The following is a 16,630-nucleotide window of genomic DNA, read 5'->3' as shown; positions in this document are numbered from 1 at the left end:
GCCCAAATCTGGAGAGGCAGGGGGAGGCTCCCACCATTTAGGAAGGGGCCACGGGGCCACCGAGCCCAGGCACGAGGGGACGCGCAGTCTGCTGCTCCTGCTCTTGCTGCGGGAGGAGCCTCGCCCCCCGGCAGGCAGGGCAGGAGGCCTGGGGGGAGGAGGAGGAGGAGGAGGAGGAGGAGGAGGAGGAGGAGGAGAAGGAGGAAGAGGAGGAGGAGCATCCTTAGGCGCGCCCTGTTCCCAGGACTGGTCCAGCTCCGGCCGGCGGCGGATGTGCGGGAGCCGGAGGAGCACGAGGGGAGGAAGAAGGCGGCGGGGGGCATCGTCAGCATCACCGGCAGCTGCGGCGGAGGCTGAGAGCATCGCTGGAAGCAGCAGCAGCAGCAGCAGCAGCAGCAGCAGGGGGGCGAAAAAAGCAGCAGCAGGAAAGAAAGCAGCACCACCGAGGAAAATAGCAGCACCGGGGAAAAAAGCAGCAGCAGGAAGGAAAGCAGCAGCAGGGAAAAAGCAGCACCGAGGAAAAAAGCAGCAGCAGGGAAAAAGCAGCAGCAGCAGGAAAGAAGGCAGCACCGGGAAGAAAGGAGCTCCAGGGAAAGCAGCAGCAGGAAGAAAGCAGCTCCAGAAAGAAAACAGCACCAGGGAAAGCAGCAGCGGGAAGAGAGCCACCCCGGGAAGAGCAGCTCCGGGAAAAAGAGCAGGCATCCCCACCGGCATCCCCAGCACCGCGGCCCCGGAGCTCGGCCCACCTTCCCGAGCTGGCAGAGCCGCGGAGGAGGAGGAGGAGGAGGAGGAGGACGAGGAGGTGGTGGTGAGAGCCGAAGAGGAGGACGACGAGGAGGCCGAGGGGATCGGGAGCAGCCTCGCCCCGCTCCCTCGCCCCCCTTCCCTCCCCCGGCCTCCCTCGTCCCACCGTCGCCCCGCAGACAAACAAAAGCAGACGATGCTGCAGTTGGGCAAGGTCAGGACCTTGCACTGAACGCTGGAGGCGGCGCCCACACCTTTCCCGGGATTGAGGATTTGGCTCTTGGGGGGGAGAGTGCATGTTGGGGAGGAAGCAGACGGGCTCGACGCCTTTCGGTGAGTGCCTCGGTTGGGGTCGGGGGGATGCTCGGCCTTCTGGAGGGGTGGAAGGGGTCGGCGACAGGTCCTTCAGCAGGCTGGGGCTTTTTTCTTTGTCGGGGGGAGGACGCGACACACCACCTATGCCCACCTAGGCCCAGGTTCCCCTCCCCTGATCTCTGCCCTTCCCAGACGGTGGCTTCTGCAGGGCACCGTCGACGAGACTGCTCCCCCGAGCCATCCCGCAATGATGGACTTTATGGCATTAATGACGTCCCGCACAGAGGGGAAGGAGGTGGGGGCACTTGCAGCCAGCCTTCGGCTCTCCCGCCCAATGTCATTGGGATGTTTGGGTCGGGAGCAGAAGGGAAAGACTTAGTCATATCCATCCATGGCTGGGGCTTCGTCTCCTGCTGCCTCTTCCCTTGGCCGACAGCCCCTCCGCTATCTATATTTAGCGGCTTTATTTTGCAGGGTCTGGGGCTTCTGACAATAGAGAGGGTTTTGAACGCCCTGTCTGAGGTTTTCCGGGCGGGATGTGCAACGGGATATTTGGCTCGATCCATAATTAATGGCCCAAGGCAAAGATGCTTTTCTCTTTTTCCTTACCTTCCCTTTATTCTGGCCCGGGTAATGTCTTTGCATCGATTGCCTCTCACTAGGCTTAAGTCACTACTGAGTGAGTCGAGGCACTAAAGAGTCTGGGGAGCCTAGATGGAATTGGTGGTAGGCATATCGACTCCCATCAGCATCTCTAGAAATAATCCCAGAAGAAAATTTTACTTAGAAAACCCTCTAAGTAAGGACTGGGGGATCACAAGTCTATTCTTCCGCTACTTCTCCCCTCCATCCCACTGCTTGGGAGTTGTAAGAGCACACACAGTTTGATTTGGCTCAGAAATGTATGATTAACCCCAGCGGGGGACTTCCATCGAGCAAATTTTACATTGGTTTATTGAGAATTATCGACGATCACCAGATTCGTCGGCCTGCGGGAAGCGTCCGGTCATTATCGGTCACTTCATAAGACCTTGTTTTTCAGGCGTGTAAACATTCTACTTTACCTTGCATGCAGACCTTAACCCTTGAGGCTGAAACAAAGTTATCGAAGGAGTCCTGGCTTGGGAAAATATCATTGTTTTTGTTTATATGAGAGAACTTTTGTGTGTTAGTCGCTACGATGTCATGTGGAGGTGTGATGGAGATGTTTGAGTTATTCCAACCTACAATAGGAGAACAAACCCGAAGACCCTTTTTGGCTTTGGGTGTGTTCAACGTTTAAAATCGAATCTATTCCCTTTTTGTTGACATTGATTTATCGTGGACTTCCTTGTGTTTCAGTACTTTCAAATGCTGTGAAGTCACTGATGCTCAGTGGTCCTTTACCGTATGCAGAACCAGGTGTTTCTATTCCTGAGAGAGAGCGCGCTACTGAATCTTATTCTTCGGCCGTCGGTGTCGGGTTCTAAGGGCTTCCATGAATCTGAGTCTATTAGAGCTCGATTTTAACAAAGCCCGAGAGGTCTTTCATAGGTGAAATTACGATTGTTGAAATTGTGCCTAGAATCGGGAAAAAAAATGTAATTTTTAAGCCATAAATCGAGCCAAATTTTAATTTTGGAACTCCATTCCTTTGGTCTCCTCTGAACAGTAATGTATATTGTAGTAATGTAAGATTGACCTTCATGCAACGAATGCTGCATTAACGTCTGTTAGTACCTTGTGTTTGAAGTTATGCTCTAGTATTTTATATAAATGAAGACAGGCTAACGTTTGTGTGGGATTGCACAAAGTGGTCGGTGGACAGTAAAAAAAAAAAAAAAAAAAAGTTCTTGAGTATGACTTGGCACGTATTTTGAATTACAAAGTAAGCTCACCATTCGAATGGGAGGTACTAGTATTACCGATGGATCTTGAAATTCTGTTCTAACACAGAGGTATGCTGCTAGTTTTATGTAATCCGGTTTTTTCCAGGGAATATAAAATGTCGTAGAGCTGGCTAGATTAACCTAGCCTGTATTTTAATTACTCTAATGGACAATCAAGCCATTCTAAACTACTACAACTCTTTTGGAATAGGAGTATGGGTATTAACCATTTCAAAAGGAGATGAGACTGGCTAGGCAGTGGATTTAAGTGACTCCAAGTACTTGTATTTGCCTGATGGCTTAAATGCATTCCTCCAATCAAGGCCTTGTAAGTTATGTTGAAAGGGTAACTACTTTTATTTGGTTGCAATGTAATTAACTGTTTAGATTATTCATCGTGAAAAATAGTGATTGGATGGTACATTTTGGCATATAGATTTAAGGATTAACATTAAAAGGATTGGATAGATGATGGGTAAGTGTGACATCAGAGCTTTTATATGAAATGATCACATTAAATCAGTACTTAATTGCTACTACTGCATTTATCGCATGTTCACTGTGTTTGAAGGTGGAAATGATAATACACCAACTCTTTGATTTTTGACAGTGATGGAGAAAATTTTATAAATATCCATTCTGTGGTTGACAATCTTCCATAAATGTTCAAAGCATACTAGAACATCTTGAGTTGATAAAAGTTATTAGTAACACAAGCTGAGGGAATATTTATTTTATCTTTAGCACTATCATGGTGATCCTTCTCAAAATACAGTCTTTGTATTGTACAGTCTTTCCTGGGGGAATCCGTAACATCTTTCTTGACAGTTTTATGCTTTCTTTTCAAGTGAGATGTCAAGGAGCCATTTTATTTATTTTTTGATAACTTTCAGAGAAACACTGGGAGCCCTTCCATATTTGTGATAGTGAGGTATGTTCTGAGAGGTCTACTCCAATCTCAAATGAAGTGGGATGGGAAGGGGTGTTAATTTTCCTTTGGTTCCCTCAGCTAATTTTTGAAGTCTAAAGGAGAAACCCTCAAGTCAAGATCCATTATCTGCCATCCCCTCATTAATATGTTTTAAAGAATTGTCTATTCAGCACTGCTCAGTTTGATGGCCTGGTGATGTCATCATAGTGTTGGTAATATGTTAATTTGAGTAGGAAGAGTTCATGATACTAGTTGCTATTTTTTAAGTTTATCTGATTGCCAAGGTAACAGATTTTTATATGAATATAAAATATTAAAATGTGTCATAGATAGTTTCTATCATTCCCTGCCAATCCAGCCTAATGATTAATAATCTGCCTGTTTTGGTTTAGTGAATCCAATTTCCATCGTATGCGGTAGCTTGGGTTATGAGAAACACAAATATTGTAGTCCACTACTTTTCATTCTAAGATTAAAATGTCATTTTGATACTAAGAATCAGAATTCCTATGAGTTTTTTTAAAGAAGCTCTAATTCTCTAAGTATAGAGAAGCAAAATACCCTCTCAAATTCCTTTTACACACCATCCTTTTATAATTCTTAAGACATGCCTTTGTCATTTGTGAACTGAAATTCTATTCTGTAAAATCTGTTTCCTAAGCATAAAATGTTCAAAAGATCAGCATCCTTAGAAGTAAATGTTTCACTGAGGAAACACGGTTAGTTGTGTAATAGAGGAATGGGGACTGCCCTTTAAAAAAAAAAAAAAAAGCGGTTTTATCCATGATTACACATTCATTCATTCAATCTTATTTATTGAGCGCTTACTGTGTGCAGAGGACTGTACACTGTCCCCTGAAAATATCCAATTTTTAAAATTCTTAGTCAATCATTTATTGAAGGCTTAATATGTGCAGAGCCCTTGGAAAGTACAGTAAAAGATATTCAGTATTCAGCAACTAACGCTTCTAGGAAGAGTATTATGTAGCTACAACAACACAATGGAAGTTTACATGGATATCCCTGCCTCAAAACTCAACAGGAACCCTGACATTAATCAATCAACTTGAGGGTCCCTTGGTCAATCAAGTTTTTCTCTCCCCTCATTCCTGTCCCCCAACTCTGCTGTGCCTTGAGTGGCCTCACTGTAGTCTTCGTGGTCCAGGATGGAGAAGCCTGGGGTCACAGCAGTCCCACTCATAAGTTGTTGATCAGGAATACTTCCAAATCAGTGAGAAGGTGCATGGAAGATAGGTGAACCACTGACCTGACTTCTTGCCTCTTCAGTCTACCCTAATGCATTCATGGAAGTGAGACTCAGCTGTCCCCTGAAAATATCCAATTTTTAAAATTCTGTAGTCAGTCAATCATTTATTGAAGGCTTAATATGTGCAGAGCCCTGGCAAAGTGCAGTATAACAGACACCTTTTCTGCCCACAATGAGTTGAGTAAGTCTCTACAATAAAATGTGTGTTATTCAAGTGCCTACTAAAGTGACTACTCTTGATTGTAATCATGCGAAAGGAAGATTCCACTTTGTAAACTAGTGAAAATCCAAAATATATGTATATCACCCACTACTGTAGATAGCTCTGTATATTCACCCTTATCAATGGTACTTGCCTGTGTGCAGAGCATTGTACCAAGCGCTTGGGAGAGTATAATACAACTGAGTTGGTAAAGCTGTTCTCCGTAAATGCATTATTTTGCCTTTAAAATTGAAATCGTTTTATCCTTATCTCTGATCTTGATCCTCTCCTGCCTTTAGCTTTATTTGGAATTTTCTCCTAAAATGGGGATAACCCCAACCTTGGGGTTGAGGAGTTAACTGTAAGGGATACTCTCTGAATTCACTTCAAATAGGTAGGAATACAGCAGTGCTGGGAAACACCCACTAAAGCAGTCTCTGAATGGCTGTAGTATGGGAAGGTAAAACAAGCAATAGTCTTCCTCAAGTGCATTGGAGATTTTAAGAGATTAAGGAATTGGCAGAAGGAGGTTATGGTAGGCATTTCTAATAATCAGAGAACCAAAGATTCTCTGAGAAGCAGCGTGGCTCAGTGGAAAGAGCACGGGCTTTGGAGTTAGGGCTCATGAGTTCGAATCCCAGATCTGCCACTTGTCGGCTGTGTGACTGTGGGCAAGTCACTTAACTTCTCTGTGCCTCAGTTCCCTCATCTGTAAAATGGAGATTAAGACTGTGAGCCCCATGTGGGACAACCTGATTCTCCTATGTCTACCCCAGCGCTTAGAACAGTGCTTGGCACATAGTAAGCGCTTAACAAATACCAACATTATTATTATTATTATTAAAGGTTGATACCTATGCACTGCTGTGTATTTCCTAAAAAATTGCTTGAGTTGTGAATTTTAGTAGTTTTTTTGTAGTTACTTTGGCATTGAACTATTGCATTGTTAATTGATTATTTTAAACTTTTTAGTTATGCAGATCCATTAATCAGTTAACTGATTTTTTCAGCTGAGGCCCATTAATAGGCATCTCTTCTAAGATTTCCAACATTTCCCAGCCATCCCCCAACACAAACGTTTTTCTCTCTCAAGCTCCCAAATATTCTACTTGGGAATATTTCATAGCTCAGATACTATATGCATATAGTAATGTTGATATAGCCATAAACTAATCTAAGTAAATGCATTCTTCTATCACAGATCAAGACTGTATATAGAACATTTTGTATTTGTGAATGGGATACTAGGTTTTCCCTGCCCCATTTGTAAGAGGTGGATAAAGAAGCTGGGGCAAAATGATTAAGATCTCAACTTTCTACAAAAAACACGTGGTTTTACCTTAATCCCCCAGGTACCAAACTAAACATGAATAGCAAAGGAGTAAAGTGGTTCTCTGACACTGAAGCAGTGCTCACAGCTATGGAGTTTATCTGGAGGGACATATGAACTGAATGGTTGGTAATGAGCTACTCAAGCACCTGCTGTATTAGTAAATTGAAGGAGGATGTACTAAAGCAGGAGAGACTATTTAAAGACTTAGAGAAGTGCACTATATCTGCCATAGCTGTAGGGGACTGTTGTCGACCATCCTAGAGAGTAGTAATGGAAAGCAGAGTTGTTCTCCTGCAGTAGAAGGTTCCCCAAAATTTGAGAGGCCAAAAGGTAGGCTTGAAAATGGGACAGACTCATTGAGAAACAGTGTGACCTGGTAGAAAGAGCCAGTACCTGAGTTCTAATCCTGACTCTTCCCATTTTTGTTTTTGTTTTTTTTGCTGAGGGAACATGGTAAAGTCTTTAACTTTTCTGTGCCACAGTTTCCCTCCTTTAAAATGATGACTTAATAACTTATTCTCCTACTTATACAGGAATCCCCATATGGGGTAGAAACTGGGTTTGATGGGATTATTTTGTTTCTAGCTCAGTGCTTAGTATAGTGTTTGGCTCACAGAGAGTGCTTAACAAACATCACCATTATTATTATTGCAGGGAGGGTCTGTCTTATATGAAAATAATGCAGAAGAAAGTGTTGATTACATCTTGGCCTTTCTGGCCATAGTCACACACCTGGGTAGGATTGGCCAGTGATGATTGTTGTCATTTTTGAAAATGAAGGACAGCTATCATGTTCATATGAGTGTGTGGGTATGCATGTGATTCAGAGAGAACGTGATAGATGAATTAAGGATTGTAGTTCCCCTAACATGACTGTGATATGGCCATAACATGATGCTACTGTCAGGAAAGCTGTTTCACACAGAATGTCAATATTATGTGGAGTGCAAATGGAACCCAATAGTAACTATTTAAAATTAATGGTTTCCTAGAAACTGACTTCAGCAGTTGTGCTTCAAGAGAGAATCTATTTGGTAAAGACCACTGATAAGTATCAGGGAAATAAGAGAAATATACTCACTTCAGATTTCAGGTTTATTAAAGGCTTTATAAAACTGCCTCTGTCTTCCACAGTCTTCTTGAATATTTTCTGTGTTAGTCTCATATATTCAAATTGTTTTCAAATTAATTTCCTCTACCTCTTATTTCTGAATAGAAATAATTTTTGATCCAATACAATTTTTGAGAACATGATGTTGTGCAGGAATACCTTTTTCAAAGGCATGTCTCTACAGATAAGGCAAACCATCTGTGGAAGTAAGTTGAGCTACTAGTTCTGGGTTTATTCCAAGATGATTTGTTCTCAGCCAAGGTTTTACAATTATCTTTTTTCATATGTTGAGTAGATAAAGACCAGGGGTACAGAGAGTCCAGGGGATTGATGGAGCTTCTTTATAAGTTCTCATTTTCTCTCTCTCTCTCTCCCCCGCCTCTCTCTCCTCTTTTTTTATCCCCCCTTCTCTCTCTTCTCTTTTCTCCCCTTCATGCCCCCCCCACCACACACACACTTTGGCTATGTGCCACTGTTTATATTAGCCTCATCTATTTCCTCCCTGGAGGCTCCAAGTCTCCGAAGGATCCTAGGATTTGCACTTCTTGTGGTGAGAATTTGCCTCTGTGGACAGGAAAGTGTTATTAGCCCATGTTTCTTCTCTTCTAGGTCAGTTTGTGTACATAGGCTCTGTGCACTCTATAACAGTAGGAACATGGTAGTTTAAACTATTCCCTGGCACAAGATCATTCCCATTTTTTATCTCATTGAGGTAGATTTTCATTAAAGTATGTCAAATGAAAAGATGTGGAGTATTTTCTGCCTTGAAAAGGTCTGCATATATGGTTTTCCTTGACCTACTATGTTGAAAAAGTCATTTTTATGTTGCATTAAGGGAAAATTCAGTGTAAATGCACTTGCTACCACACTTGATCTTGGTATAGAATTGGTAAAATATAACTTGGTACATAATTTTTCCACATTTCACTACTCAGCTCAGTATTTTCAGGAAATCAGGAAGCTTCTCTGTCAAGATGGGTTTTCCATTTATGTTTTGAGGATTTTTGTGTTAAATTTTAAAGCCTAATTTTTTTCTGATAGGATTCTAGTGGCTTAGAAGAAGCCTTTTTCAAGCTGACTTTAAAAATCGCATCCATTGTGCACTCTTCCTCAAACATGTAGTATTAGGGGCTCTGCTCCATCTTCTCCAGCCTATAATCCCCCACTCCTCCCCATTTCTCTCCCTTACTCCCTTCCCTGCAGACCATCATTCATTCCCTGGAGAGCTCTAGTCTCTTTTCAGATGGATTCTTATTCTGGGCACTTGGATAGGATTACTCTAACTTTGTTACTGGGTAGGAGAGATGACTCTTGTGAAACTCCCACCCACCCATCCACCCACCTGCCTTGCCCATTTTCTAAATGGTGAAAGCAATTTCCAATCAGCTTCAATGCAGAAAGTAATAGCTAATCCTGGGAGTGTAGCCAGCTGCAGTTCCAGTGATCAGTGACCAGGGCTGGCACAGGGGCTTAAGTCTGGTACTCTTCAGTCCTATCTTACTGAATTCTAGCAGCCCCCTCGTCCCTACTGGTTGTTGGCCAATACAAATCTGTTTGGATTCCTATGATATTTACATGGCTTATGATAGAAGAATGCTTAGTAATGAAATTGTATTTATTTTTTTAATTTTTTGGCTTGGTGGTATATTACCAGGAAGCCCAGAGAAATTATCTCTGGAACCTCTTCAGCAATTCATGAGTGTAAACCCATAAGAATATAAAATGTAAATGAAATGAGATGTTCAGCCCGCTCTTACCTCCGATCGATATCGAGGCACAAAAGAGGGCAGATTGCTAGCAATTCGACTGTCAATGCCAAAAAAGGGAGAGAGGTATTGTATTTCACTTAGCATGTAGTAAGCATTTCGATACTCTGGCTGAAAAATAGGATTTCTTGAGTTGTTGTTTTTGACATGTATCTTGATATTCTATGAATCAGGTCATAATAGAGCCACCAGAGAACTTCTAATTGGGGGTGTGGGTGGTGTGTGTGTGTGTGTGTGTGAGAGAGAGAGAGAGAGAGAGAGACGCACACACCAGGCTTATACTATCTCTTTTAATTCTTTTCGATGGAGTTCTTTTATCAAAGATGGATATTTCTATTCACAAACTGTTTCCACATTCTACCCCTGCTAAGTTCTAAATTCTTTGACTGTTTTACCTCCATTTTACTCTCACAGGCACTGAGTACAGTGTTCTAGCCACTGTAGAAGCTCAGTAAATTACCATTAGCCCTGATGTTGATCTGGTGAAAAGACCATTGGTAATGAGGAGACTGGGTTCTAATTGTGCATCTCCCTATAGACAGCTGTCTTGAGCAAAGATCATATGTGCACTTGACAATGTGTAGCACCCCTATCCACTGAATCAACTTTTTGCACACCATACTTTAGCCTATGTACTGAGATCTGTACCCTTTAAGAGCTTGCTCTTCACCCACCTCAGTCCTCCAGCACTTATGTACACATCTATAATTTATTTTAATGTCTATCTCCTGCTCTAACGTTTAACTCCTGCTGTAAGCTCCTTGTGGGAAGGGAAGGGGGGTTCCAACTCTTTTTTGTATTGTACTTTCCCAAGGGCTTATTAGAACAATGTTCTGCACACAGTAAGCACTTAATACCATTGATTGATACAAGTGGCTCTGAACAAGCCACTTGCACTATAATCAATTCCCCTGTGCAGGTTCTTGGTCTTGAAGTCTCAAGGCTGGGTCTTATCTGTCATTTCTGACAGGAGACTCCATCATCATTATCATCATGACTGTTCATTTAGTAAATGAAAACAGAGATGTAACCATGGTCGGTTTCTTTTGTAAAGAGACAGCAGAAGAGAGATCGTTTAAGCAACTTATGTCGTTCAAATGCGTAATCAATATAGTAGGAGGAAGTGAGATGAAGTTGTCAAAACATTCTCTGAAATAGGTAAAGTTTACTTGGCAATAAGGTAACTGTACAGTAGGTAACTTATAGCTGCTATCTCTATTCTATTTGACTGAAAATTTCAATGGACCCTATCTATGGTAGTTCAGTCCTTCATACTGTAATCGTTTTGGCCTTCTGAAAACTCTGACATGGTATTATAGCTATGAGATGTAACAGGTTTTTTTTCTACTTTGGAACTGGTGCCTTTTTGAAAGGAATTCTAAATAGCCAGCACATTGCCTAAGACTTTCATTTTTTCCTGGAAATGGAGTGGTTTTTAAACAGTAGAATTGTCCATCAGTTGGAAGTTGACACGGTCCATGGTAAGCCTGCATCCTTGAGTTTGTATTTGAGAGAGAATCTCTTACATCCTTTTTGTATGAAAATTGACTAGTGCCCTCTAGCCTTTGAGCATTGCTCAGGCACAGAAGTTTAAGTGGAGTATGAGGTACATCTTGTCACTGGCAGGACATGCCACCGGGCAGAGAGAATACGACTTAGGGGAAAGAGCAGGGAACAGGAGAAATGCAGTGCTGTCATTTTGGGTAACCTCCTCTTATCGTTGCCTGCACATTCCAACTTCAGTACTCTGTTCCCCTATTTTTCAGGTGGTCCAGTATTTGCCCTCTATTTACCATCCATTCCATCTTCCTGTACAGCACATTCCCTTAAATACTTCATTTTTTCTCAGAGACATAGAGTTATAAGACCTTTCACTTTTTTCTTGCCTTTCTGAGAAAGGAAAACTGGGATTCTATCTGGAATGGTAATGAAAGAACAGCTTAAAAAAGAACTACCGAGTGCCCATTGAAACTCTTCAGAAGACTAGTAAATCAATCAAGAGTATTTATTGATTGCCTACTGTGTGCAGAGTACTGTCTAGTGCACGGTAAGTTCAGAACAAGCAAATCAATTGAATTTATTAAGAGCTTGCTGTGTGAAGAGCATTGTACTAAGGGCTTGGGGGAGTACAACACAAGAGAGTTGGAGGATGTTCCCTGCCCACAACAAACTTACAGAGTAGAGAGGGAGATGGACATTAATATTAATATATCATTTATAATATATAATTTATAGAAACGTGCATAAGTAATGCACTCTGCCCATAAGGAGCAGATATGGAGTATTTGCAAATTAATAAAAAAAAATTGACAGAGGTGAATTTATGTACATAAATGCTGAAGATTAATAAGGAAGGTATAGTGTCTGATTCCCAGTTGAGTGTACATGGTTAGCATTGGAAACCCTTAAAAGTTGTGCAGTCCTTGGCTTTGTTGCTGTGATAATTTTGTGACTCAATGGGGGTTCCAGAAATAAAACTTTATCTTGGATAACATCTAATTCAAATTTGCTTTTGGTTCCCCAAACCCTTTCCTAACCCTGGAAAATGCATGTTCACCTTTTTCAACTGGACAACTGTTTATTTCACCTATCCTGAGTTTTCTGAAATAGTAGGTGGATTGTGGTTGCTGAATTATTGATTTCCAGCTGCTGAAAGTCATTATGTTGATTTGTACCATTTTTATAATGAGAACTCTGATCCTCATCTATCATTGGGTTCAACAGGACTTCAGTATCTTTCTAACTTTCAAGTATGTTTAAATTTTTATGTGAAAAATTTTAAATGAAGACTCATCAGCTATCAAAATTGCTTGGTCAGATCTATTATGCTTCAAGTGGACTTGGTAGCAGCTCAGTCCAGAAGTGAAGGGTTCTACTTTCATTAAGTTTTGTTTTATTACTTTTCTCCTAAGGTTAGTAATACCCCACTTCTTTGTTGTTTTTCATTTAAAAATTGATCCATTCAAACCCCTATCTGTCCTGCAAATGCTGAAGACTACTCTTATCTCATGCCGGTTATGATTCTGTTAAGTTTGCATTTGCCCTTTTGCTTTCAGAGTATATGGTTTTACCTTCCTTCCTTGTTTTATTAGGTGTTTGAAAGGAGCCTCCTATATCTTCTAGGTCAATCACATGCAGTTTTCTGAATTGTGTGTATGACTCATCATGCTGCAAATATCCATTCATTTTATTTTTCAACCTAAATTGTAATATTTTTTCTTGTAGAGTCTACACCTTTGTCACAGAGTTCACACTCACCATTCTTCCACCCAAGGACACGGCTGTCCTTTTCTTTTCTATCATTGTTGATGTGCTAGTATCTGCTTCTCATCATTCATTCAGTAGTATTTACTACAGTGTGAAGAACACTGTACTAAGAGCTTAATAATGATGTTGTTTAAGTGCTTATTATGTGTCAAGCACTGTTCTAAGCGCTGGCTTAGATACAAGGTAATCAGGTTGTCCTCCGTGGGGCTCACAGTCTTAATCCCCATTTTTTCAGATGAGGTAACTGAGGCACAGAGAAGTGAAGTGACCTGCCCAAAGTCACACACCTGACTTTTCCCTTTTCTCCAACAATTACTAATTTCACCACTAAGCTACCAACAAAGGGCAAAATCAAAGGGCAGAGCACTGTTCTAAGCACTTGGGAGAGTACAGTATTATAGAGTTGGTAGACATGTTCTCTGCCCTCAGTGAGCTTACAGCCTAGAGAGTTTACAGAAAATGTTTTGGGATGCTTGGTAGCTGGTGGGTTTAAATGTGAAGGGATGGTCAGTCAATCAGTGGCATTTATTGAGCACTGTGCTAAGCACTGAGGAAAGTACAATAAAACAGTTGACTAACATGATCCCTACACACAAGGAGTTTATAGTCAACAGAGGGAGACAGACATTAAGACAGTTTAGGGGTAGGGGACATAGTAGAGTATAGGAATATTTTAAATAATAATTGTGGCGCTGATGTGAGCATCAAAGCGATTAATGGGTACACAGCCAAGTTCATACTCAACACAGCGGGGAGGGTGGATAAGGGAAGTAAAGGCCATATCTGGGAAGGCTTCTTAGAGATGTGATTTCAGGAGAGTTTTAAAGGTGTAGGGAGTGCTGGACTGTCAGTTATGAAGTAGGAGGGATTAAGTGTTTTAAAGCTGTTGATAACGAGTTTCTGTTTTGTGCGGAGGTGGATTGGCAACCATTGGAGGCTTTCTGAGGAGCGGGGGGAAATGGACTGAATGGTTTTTCCAGAAAAATGATTTGGGAAGCAGAGTGAAGTATGGACTGGAGAGGGGAGAGAGAATGCAAAGAGGTCAGTGAGGGGGCTGATGCAGTGGTCAAAGCAAGGAATGATGAGTGCTTGGATCAGCGTGGTAGCAGTTTGGTGAGAAAAGGATAGATTCTAGAGATGTGAAAGTAGAACCAACAGGATTTTGTGACAGATTGAATGTGTGGGTTGAATGAGCGAGATGAGGCGAGGATAATGCCAATGCTATGAGATTGTGAGGCAGGGAGGATGGGGTGCTGCCTACAGTGATAGGAAAGTCAGGGGAGGACAGAGTATAGATATGAAATTCAAAGAGAGGAAAGATGAAAGTTTCAGGAGAGGGCTGGCAGAGAAGGTGATGAAGCCACAAATGACAATGAGGAAGAAAGGATCACTGACAGCAGGAATGCTTGGTTATCGTGTTGATAGGAAATAGATTTTATAACATAACTACAAGTAGATATATACTGAAAACTAATGCTACTAATAGTTAAGATTTCAAAAGAAATAAGTTCAGGACGGATATTAAGCTGAACTCAGGAATAGTAGCAGAAAACAAATGGATTCCTCCCATTTGCTGGGAATTGAAGAGATTATACTTGAATATTACAAATTTTAGACATGTATGCCTGCTTCATTTTGAGAGGAAGAGCAACTCAATTTCAGAGAAATGGTCGGTCCAAATTTATAAATATCACATACGCAAGTCATCACTGTACATTTTACCCTATTTTTATTCCCAATTTTTCCTGCCATCATAAAGATTGCTGCCTGGGGGTACTGAAATCCATAGTGTAGTGTAGTGAAAACTCCTTTTGTTTTCTGTATCTCAGACACTACACATAACATTTACCTCCCCCTCCTTTTAATACTGGCTTTGGTCGCCATGGTAACATAAGGCAGTGATACAGACAGCTCTGCTATGCGGTGTGGATAGAGCAGGTAATAGGAAAGAGAGAGCAAACAAGTCTTTAAGTGTCCCTGGAAAAGCCATCCACTGATTAATAATAGGGAAGGGAAAAAGTCTTTCAATATCAATCATCATATTCAAATATACTAGGGATTGTTTTGTTCATATATGACCTCTTTAGCTCCTACCACATTGTGGGTGCTCAATAAATATAGACTGTGCAGTTGCTTCTAAACTGGGTCTGATGCACCATATGCTACAAGCTGGGAAGGTGAATCACTGAGCAAGACACCCACATGAGACTCTAGAAGATAATCGGGGCTTTCTGATGGCTGCCTGACGAGCCATAAACATGAATGTAAAATATTTGGGGTTGACTATGTGCCAAACACCACGCTGCACAATGAGATAGATACAAGACAACAGATCTGACATGGAAGCAGTCTCACTTGGGGCTCATAATCGAACAGGAAGGCATAGCAGATTTCTAGCCCCATTTTGCAGATGAGGAAACTGAGGTTGAAACTTGACAAGGTGACACAGAAAACTAGTGGCAGAGCCAGGATAAGAACCCAGGTCTCCAGATTTCCAACCCATGCTTATTTCAGTAGACAGTTCTAAGGCAGAGGAGATTCGCACAGTGTTCCCTCAGCTTCCAAGTAAACAGAAAAATTTTAGAAGTGGAGTGTTATCCTCCACTTGTTGTTGATATACGTCAGTGTTGGGTTGATGTGTTCTCCTTAGGTTTTGTAGGAGGTTTCCTTGAAATATTTTAGTATTGGCCAGCCAACCCTGAAGGCATGTGTGACACCCATATATCACTGCCCTTCCCAGAGACTGTGTACGCTGTTGTCTCTAGCACTTTTTCGTTGTGGGAATGAGGGGCCGGAGGAAAAATCTGTAGGGCATTCCACATGGTGGCCGACACACATTCCATATGCTTCAATCAATACATAGTAATTTTTGAGTGTATGCTGTGGTATACACTTGTGGGCTGGGAATGGGTCTACCGACTCTCTTGTATTCTCTCAAGCACTTAGTACAGTGCTCTGGACCAGGTGCTCAATGGGTTCGAATCCTGGCTCGGCCACTTGTCAGCTGCGTGACTTTGGGCAAGTCACTTAACTTCTCTGTGCCTCAGTTACCTCATCTGTAAAATGGGGATTAAGACTGTGAGCCCCACGTGGGACAACCTGATTCCCCTGTGTCTACCCCAGCGCTTAGAACAGTGCTCGGCACATAGTAAGCGCTTAACAAATACCAACATTATTATTATTATTATTACACACCATCGGTTGATTCATGAAATACACAGGTGCCGAGGTGGTAGTTGGAGGAAGGAAAAGGAAGTTAATAAAAACTGAGTCTTACCTGGCACATAAATGATTTTGTCAACTTCCCTTTATAGCCCCAAAATGGCAAAGATGAGGTCCTGGTCCTGAAGCGAGATGCTTATAATAGTAATTATTAATAATGGTGAATTTAAGCACTTAATGTGTGCCAAGCTTTATATTAAGCACTAGAGCAGATAGAAGGTAATCAGATAGGACGCAGTCCTTCTCCCACATGGGGCTCACAGTCTGTTGGTTTTGAATCTCCATTTTATAGTCATCAAGCAATCAATGGCATTTGGGTGCTTACTGTGTGCTGAACACTGTACTAGGCACTTGGGAGAGAACAGTACAGTAGAGTTGACAGACGAGTTCCCTGCCCACAGAGAGCTCATAGATAAAGAAACTGAGTGGTAGAGACGTTTAGTAGCAATAATAATAATAGTGGTATTTACTTAGTGCTTGAAGTGCCAAATACTGTAGTAAGTGTTAGGGTTGATAGAAGAAAAACGAGTTGGGCAGAGTGCCCGTCCCACAGTACCTACTTGGAGAGTAAGTATTGAATACCCACTTTTTTTTACAGATTAGG

The 16,630-nt window shown here is 41.8% G+C and overlaps 1 protein-coding gene across 5 annotated transcripts in view; it reads left to right on the top strand.

The window, feature by feature from the left end:
* Nucleotides 1–908: 908 nt before the first annotated feature.
* CTNND2 (catenin delta 2) overlaps nucleotides 909–16,630 on the top strand; it is a 471,257-nt gene continuing 455,535 nt past the window's right edge. For 3 of the 5 annotated variants that reach the window (XM_039910616.1, XM_039910617.1, XM_029053896.2), the window contains exon 1: nucleotides 909–1,077. In XM_039910616.1, the coding sequence (XP_039766550.1) occupies nucleotides 1,041–1,077 (37 nt within the window). In that variant the 5' untranslated portion in view covers nucleotides 909–1,040. Of the gene's footprint in view, nucleotides 1,078–6,865; nucleotides 6,991–16,630 lie in introns of those variants that run through there. The other 2 variants (XM_007659724.4, XM_039910619.1) reach the window with 2 other exon arrangements.

The sequence above is a fragment of the Ornithorhynchus anatinus genome, chromosome X3, assembly GCF_004115215.2.
Source record: "Ornithorhynchus anatinus isolate Pmale09 chromosome X3, mOrnAna1.pri.v4, whole genome shotgun sequence".
Taxonomy (NCBI): domain Eukaryota; kingdom Metazoa; phylum Chordata; class Mammalia; order Monotremata; family Ornithorhynchidae; genus Ornithorhynchus; species Ornithorhynchus anatinus.
This window is presented reverse-complemented; position numbering and strand designations above follow the sequence as displayed.